The sequence below is a fragment of the Mirounga angustirostris genome, unplaced genomic scaffold, assembly GCF_029215605.1.
Source record: "Mirounga angustirostris isolate CCGP_5_RB_7025 unplaced genomic scaffold, mMirAng1.0.hap1 SCAF_11, whole genome shotgun sequence".
Classification (NCBI taxonomy): Eukaryota; Metazoa; Chordata; class Mammalia; order Carnivora; family Phocidae; genus Mirounga; species Mirounga angustirostris.
The window spans coordinates 66,527,847-66,535,789 of record NW_026991719.1 but is presented as its reverse complement, the minus strand read 5'-3'; the positions used below and the strand labels follow the sequence as shown (position 1 = coordinate 66,535,789).

At 37.0% G+C, this 7,943-nt stretch overlaps 1 protein-coding gene across 1 annotated transcript; it reads right to left on the bottom strand.

Moving 5' to 3' along the window:
- Positions 1 to 1,010: 1,010 nt before the first annotated feature.
- On the bottom strand, positions 1,011 to 2,167 carry LOC123860175 (cyclin-G1-like). The gene has a single exon (XM_045898964.1). The coding sequence runs from the start codon at positions 2,159 to 2,161 to the stop codon at positions 1,277 to 1,279; it is 885 nt and encodes a 294-aa protein (XP_045754920.1). The 5' UTR covers positions 2,162 to 2,167; the 3' UTR covers positions 1,011 to 1,276.
- Positions 2,168 to 7,943: the final 5,776 nt, after the last annotated feature.

The following is a 7,943-nucleotide window of genomic DNA, read 5'->3' as shown; positions in this document are numbered from 1 at the left end:
AGAAGCAGGCTTCCTGCCAAGCAGGGAACCCGATGCGGGGCTCAATCCCGGACCCTGGCATCATGACCTGAGCCGAAGTCAGACGCTTAACAACTGAGCCACCCAGGCGCCCCTACAACACTTTTAATGCTGTAGATCTCCTTACAGTCACTGACTTAATAGAAAATCTCGAATACTACCTTAACAACTTTATAATTATGAAGATGCCTACTTACTTTTTTAGACTTTCTTTTGGCACAGGAGGGGCAATTAGTGAAAGTATATTCTCTTCCTTTAAGAATTCTAAATTAGAAGCAATAGCAGTTTTTATAAAAACAGCTCCTAGTAAAAACCTCTGGAGTGTTGAATCAGCAAGTTTTTGGAGTGTAGCTATTTTGATTTACTAACACAATAAAAAGAAATTTTCTTGATGGGATTAGATGGAGGCAGTAGATATTGTGTAAATTTTATCATAGATATAAACATCACCTGTTTTTTAGAAAAAATATTAAAAATAACGTAATATGCCAAAATGACTAGGCATGTAGTTTTGCTTTTATAAAATGCCTTCAATTTTTTTTAAAGATTTTATTTATTTATTTGAGAGAGAGAGAGAGCACATGAGAGGGGGAAGTGTCAGAGGGAGAAGCAGACCCCCTGCTGAGCAGGGAGCCCGATGCGGGACTCGATCCCGGGACTCCAGAATCATGACCTGAGCCGAAGGCAGTCGCTTAACCAACTGAGCCACCCAGGCGCCCAAAATGCCCTCAAATTTAAGTGTAATTCCCAAGTATCAATAAAGTCCAATCTCTGAATTATCTATTACTTGCACTATAGATACCAAGAAACCATTTTCACTGCCTAGAATAGTGACCCTTGTTATGCCTTAAAAGTGCATTTGTGAAATGTTGGTTTTGATGTATACCTCATAATTTAGAATTTAATTAGGTTACCACTTTTAATAACACCTAAATACAATATACTGACCCAATATAGAAGGTTGGGTCAATGTTAGAAGAGAAGATTTACAGTTTACCTTCCCAGGCTTGTTATTAACATTTCACATTTATGCTCTTAGCTTTGATTTGTATGCCTCACAGATGAATTCAAATTTAATTGAATTCCACTACAGCTTGTTAATAAGGTAGTTATCCCAAATCTGAGAACATTAATGCTAATCTAGTTGTGATGTTCTGAGGCTTCACAGCTTAAATCCATTATAACACTATGAAATCCATAGCTCAGGATTGTGGAGAAATGCTTCAGAGAAGAGCTTTTTGTTGCTATAACAATCCAATTAAGGAACCATTTCAGGAACTGTTGGAAGGTGGGTTATTCTGTAGTAACCATGCTTCAATTGCCATGCAGTATGTCCAGAAACAATCCTTTTCAACTTCTGAACATTTAGTTTGGAACACTTGTTTGATGAATATTCAGTTAAACACTTGGATAGAAGTTCTTGCCAGAAGGTCAAATCTCTGCCATTTATCTTGGAATGTGTCTGAAGACATTCTATTACTTCTGTTAACTCTACACACTTCTGTGCTTGGATCTCCAGTGCAATGATAGATAATGCCAACACAGAAGGCTTTGCTTTAGAAAATATGATCCTGCAGTGGCATGCCTTAAGTTGAGCTTCTAGTCTTTCAAAATTAAGGCTATTCCTCCTTTTAATTGGTAAGTTTTCTTGAATGATTGAATAGTAGAGTTGCAGAAATTGAAAGGCAGTAGTAGCTTTGACTTTCCAACACACCTTCTCCAATACAATCTTTTCCATTCTCATCAAGTCTGAAACCTTGAATCTATATTGGTTTATTTGGATCAAGTCAGTTGTCAATTGGACATTCCATTCCTCTTCTATTGATTTAACAGCCAAATAGAAGCAGCTCAGCCCAACACACCCTAGGTGTTTGGACTGTACCTTCATTTTGGACAGGAGTCTGTCCAGTAAATTCACAGCAAAAGAAAATGTCTCCGTGTCGAAGCCAAAGAACTGAGTTAAACTAAGATCTTTTACTTCAAAGTCCCTTAGCTTTGCAGTCATTCTGAGGCCATTATCATGTGTAGATTCAATTAGTATCAAGCCACAGACCTTTGGCTGACATCTCAGCTCCTGTTCCAACAGGGCATTCAGCTGGTATAGCAGTTTCTGAGAGTCAGTTGTTGTCAGCACCTCTATCATCTTGACCGCAACTGCGGCTCTTCAACGGTAACCACCCTCTCTGGGCCTGCTTTCACCTCACCCCATGATATCAGATCCAATAGGCCCACAAGGCGAGGGGACTCACGGGTAAGAGGGGAGAGGCCCAGGGAGGGGGAGCCGTCCTGGGTGGACGTCTCCACAGAGCCGCCCTGAGGACACTGCCCACCACAGGATCAGCTTGGAGTGGAAGGGCAATTTTTTATTTATTTAGACTCAATTAACCAACATATAGTACAACATTAGTTTTTGATGTAGTGTTCATTAGTTGCATATAATGAGAAATTATAATTAAAAATATACACCTATAAATTAAACAATGTAAGGGAAATGGATATCTAGAAACATATAATCTTCCAAAACTGAATCAGAAAAAAAAAAAAAAAAAACAGAAAATCTGAACAGACCAAATATTAGTAATGGAATTGAATCCACAATTAAACAAAAAAAAAAAAAAAAAAAAAAAAAGGAAGAAAGAAAATCCTCCGAACAAACAAAAGTCAAGGACCAGATGACTTCACAGGTGAACTCTACCAAACACTTAAAGAAAATTAACACCTATTCTTCTCAAACTATTCCAAAAGTTTGAAGAGTAAGATACACCTCCAAATTCATTCTGTAAATCCAGCATGTTTATACCAAAACCAGACAAAGACACTGCAAAAAAACAAAACAAAACAAAACAAAACAAAAACTAGAGGCTGATATCTCTGATGAACATAGATACAAAAATCCGCAGTAAAATACTAACAAACTAAATTCAACAGTGCATTAACAGAATCATTCCCCATAATCAAGTGGAATTTATTCCTGGTCTTCAAGTGTGGTTAGATATTCACAAATCAGTCAACGTGATACACCACATTAATGAAAGAAACGATCAGAACCATATAATCCTCTCAATAGATGCAGAAAAAGCATTTGACAAAATTCAACATCAGTTCATGATAGAAACTCTCAGCAACTTGGTTTAGAGGGAACATACTTGAACATAAGAAAAAACGTATACTAAAAACCCACAGCTAACATTAACCTCAATGGTGAAAACCTGAAACCCTTTCCTCTAGATCAAGAAAAACATAAGAATGTCCACTCTTACCACTTTTATTCAACATAATAGTGGAAGTCCTAGCTGCAGCAATCAGACAAGAATAATAAATAAAAGCCATCCAAATTGTTAAGGAAGAAGTAAAATTGTCACTATTTGCAAATTACATGATACTATGTAAACAAGAGGTATAAAGAATATATAAGAGAGAGAGAGAGAGAGAGACTTCACCAAAATATGATTAGAACTAATAAGTATATTTAGTAAAGTTGCAGGATACAAAATTAATATACAGAAATGTTTTGTGTTTAAATACACTAATAGCAATGTAGCAGAAAGAGAAATTAAGAAAACAATCCCATTTATAATTGCACACAGACAAAAAAAACCCTAGGAATAAATTTAACGAAGGAGGTGAAAGATTAGTGTTTTAAAAATCATACAGAATTGATGAAAGAAATAGACGATGCAAAGTTTGGATGGAAAGGTGTTCAATGCTCAGTGATTTCAGAATTAATATTATTAAAATGCTCAGAAAAAATAAAATGTTCCTACTGCCCATAGCTATCTACAGATTCAAAGCAATCTCTATCATAATACCAATATTTTCACTGAACTAGAAGAAATAATCCTAAAATTTATATGGAACCACAAAACACTCTGAGTAGCCAAAGCAATCTTGAGAAAGGACAGAGATAAAGGTGTCACAAACCCACATTTCAAGATAGATCAAGATGCCTTTTAAATAGCAACTGGCTCTCCTAATTGTGGAATTCAGATATGTATTTCCTTTGAGGTTCATAGAATTCTCTAAAAAGTAGGTTTCTACAGGGGTGCCTATGTGGTTCAGTCAGTTAAACGTCCAACTCTTGATTTCAGCTTAGGTCATGATCTCAGCATCATGAGATCAAGCCCTGTGTCAGACTCCACACTCAGTGGGGAGTCTGCTTGAGATTTTCTCTCTCCCTCTCCCCCTGAACCTCCTCCACTCTCTCTCTCTCTAAAATAAAAATTAAATAAATCTTTAAAAAAGTAGGTTTCTAGAGAAGCAAACAACTTCTCTCTCTTATATGCTATTTTGAGGCTTTCTGTATCTTTTTTTTTAAAGATTTTATTTATTTATTTGAGAGAGAGAATGAAAGAGAGAGAGCATGAGAGGGGGGAGGGTCAGAGGGAGAAGCAGACTCCCTGCTGAGCAGGGAGCCCGATGTGGGACTCGATCCCAGGACTCCAGGATCACGACCTGAGCTGAAGGCAGTCGCTTAACCAACTGAGCCACCCAGGCACCCGAGGCTTTCTGTTTCATTTGGTTTCCAGATGGGGTAAAATTAAGATCAACAATACAGGGCAAACAATTGACTGACAATAAATGCCAATGCAGAATAAGATGTACAAACAGAATTAGATGAAGAAATTAAAAATATTTATTTTTCAAATAAAATTTCAGACTAGTTTTTCATATATGTACACATATCATGATCAACTGCCAATAGTTTTCCTTCATGGGAGGAAAGAACAAATTCATTATTATTGTTTCCACTTACATTTGTGTATTATGAAACCCTAGAATGTTTTATGTTTGGTTATTATTTTCAAAATTTCAAAGAAAACTTTTAAATAGAAAATTATTTATATAAGTCAAAATTGAAGCAGTTTTTGAGATATAGATACTGTTAGTCATTCCTAGGCATAAATGCCATTTATGATGTGGCCAGACCTAACAAAATAATTAAATCATCAGGGAAAATAGACACCAATTCTGTTTCTTTTTAAAGAATTGTTTAAATATCATTCTAAATGGTAAGCTCTAATTTTTGCAAACAATTTTCTCATTATCTTCTTGGGCGGATTTCCTTCAGGCCAGTCTAAAAAGAAAGTCTATCTTATTTATCAAAAAAACAGTGTTCTGTTCATCCAAATTTTTAGTTCCTGTAGTCTTCTGGAATATTATCAAAACCATGCCAATTTTCTTTTCAATAATAGTGATTGTATTATTTTTGTAACTTCTTGCACATATAATATTTTATTTTAATTTTAAAAATTAATTCCTAACAAAAATGGGCAAAATACTTGAACAGACACTTCACCTAAAAAGATATACAGATAGAAAGTAAGCAAATGAAAATATGTTCATCATTAGTCACTAGTGGAATTAAATAAAAACAATAATAAGATACCATTAAACACCTATTGAGATGGCTTATGTAAAAACAAAAAATGACAACATAGTTATAATACCAAGTGTTCATCAGGAAGAAAGGGAAGTTGAATGTTCATGCATTAGAAGTTTACAGAAAAATGGTAAAATCATTATGTAAAACAGTTTGGCAGTTTGTTTTAAATTTAAACATATTTACCATGTGATCCAGCAATCCCCTTTTTCTTATATCTGCCCAATAAAAATAAAACTCATTTTTAGTCAAACACCCATACAAAAATGTCTATAAAGCTTTATTTACAATAGCTCCAGGATGAAAGCAACCCAGTTATCTTCTATAGGTGAATAGTTAAAACACGACATATCCATATAATGAAATAATACTCTGTAATAAAAAATAATGGACTCAAGTAGGAGGCAAGATGGTGGAAGAGTAGGGGACTTCGTTTCATTTGGTACCTTGAATTTAGCTAGATAACTATCAAATCTTTCTGAACACCCATAAATTCAACCTGAGATGTAAGAAAAGAATATCTGGAACTCTACAAGTAGAAAACCAGGCATTTTTTGCAAGGAAGGAGGTGCAGAGAAATGAATCTGAGGTGATATATGGGAAGATAAGTGGTGGGAGTAGGGACCCTCAGTAAGCTGGCTACCAGAAAGTGATATAGCCCTGGAGGGCAAAATTGGAACCCTTAGAAATCTGCTCCAGGGAAACACAACCCTGCCTGGAAGGAGCTCAGGTGGTGAAAAGGGGCAAATTTCTAGGTGGGACAGTGTGGTCTCAGGATTCCCAGAGTCACAGAAATATTGGGGGTGCCTGAGTCAGTAGAGTTCCCAAGCATTGGAGAGGGGAAACTCGTTAAAGTCAGGGAGCCCTGGAGGGGGCTTTCAGCTTGGTTCACCATAAACCATGAGGCATGGTTCCATTGGGTGACCATTCTTCACATGGGAACAGTGCAAAGGACAGGAATTTGGGGCCCCTCTGCCTTCCCCTGTGAGGGGAAAAGTGGGTGTGTGCACGACCTGGCATCAGCTCTCCGGTCAGGGACCCTTTAAAGTACAGTAGCAGGTAACCCTCTGCCTTCCCCAGGGGGGGGTTGTGTAATTGGGGACTGCAGGAGTCTGCAGAGTTTGACACACACCAAATTGAAGACAGTTTATTCCTGACGGTTTACTGAAGAGAGGGGACCGTGCTCTTTCCAGCTCTGGGGCTGGGATTAGGGAATGGCCATTTTTATTTTGATCCTCTTAAAAGGTGTGTTGTTGGGTTTGGCCAGTAAACCCTGAGGCAGTGAATGAAAAGATGACTCCAGATACCTAAGTAGGAGAAAGGAGAAGGTGTGGGGACCAGACACTCTAGTGGCATAAGGTCCCGAGCCAAACTCCGCCTCCACTTTTATTGTGAATGTTATCAATGTAACAAGGGAATCAGAAAAACAAAAAGGAGTGAGAAGCCTTAATAAGCAGGACAGAGACATAGAGAGTATCCTGTGATTAGAACAAGCTATGTTCAGGCAGGGAGTACCTGGGGTGCATTACCACCAAAGATAAATGTTTTTCCTGAGCATTTACTCCCTGGATGAATGTATTGAACGGCAACAAGGATCCGTCTGTTTTCAGCCCAGAAACTTCAAAGGAGGCCCAATTTTGAGGACACTACTTCTTTGCTTTTCAACTAGTCTCATCCAGGGAGGCATTAAATCTTATCTAGCCAGGCATTATGAATCCCCACAGTGTATAAAACCTCAGGAAACAAAAGCTATAAAGAGGGCCAGCTTACACTGAGCCCAGGCCCCTAGCAAGGGGCAGTGCAACTCTGCCCAAGCAAAGACATCTGAGAAGCAGCACAGCAGGCCCCTCCCCCAGAAGACCAACTGGAAGAACAGGGGCACAGCAAATTTACATACCACACAAGACTGTAAAACTCCAGTGCTAGAGGAAAATAGTATATAAAATTTGAAGTTATTTCTCATGATTGTTTATTCTTCAGTTTAAAATTTTCCATTTCTTTTTTTTTCCTTTTCCAACTAGTTTTTTATTTTGTTTTTAAGTCTTTTTTTTTAACTTTCATTTTTTACATTTACATTCTATAGATATATTTTTCATTTTTGGCTTCATTTCACTCTATTTAATTTTATTTTTGTATATATATAAGTTTTGTTTTCTTTACAATTTTTGGATTTAGTGTCTTCTAACACACAGGCCAAAATACACTCAGGAGTAGATCACCTAGATCAACTAGATCACCCTGTTTTGTCCACCCTGTGAGATATAGTCTCCCCCCACCCTTTTTTTCTTTTCCTTTTTCTTTTTCTTTTGCTTTTCATTTTTGGTTTCTGACCTCTTTGGATTTGTCTAGTGTGGAATTCCCTTGGGTCTTGGTTGATATTTTTGATTTTGTTCACTTGTTCATCGATTCTTATCTGGGCAAAATGATTAGAAGGAGGAATTCACAACAAAAGAAAGAAGCAGAGATAATACTCTCTGCCACAGATCTAATAGATATGGATATAAGTAAAATGTCAGAGCTGGAATTCAGGATAACGATTATAAAG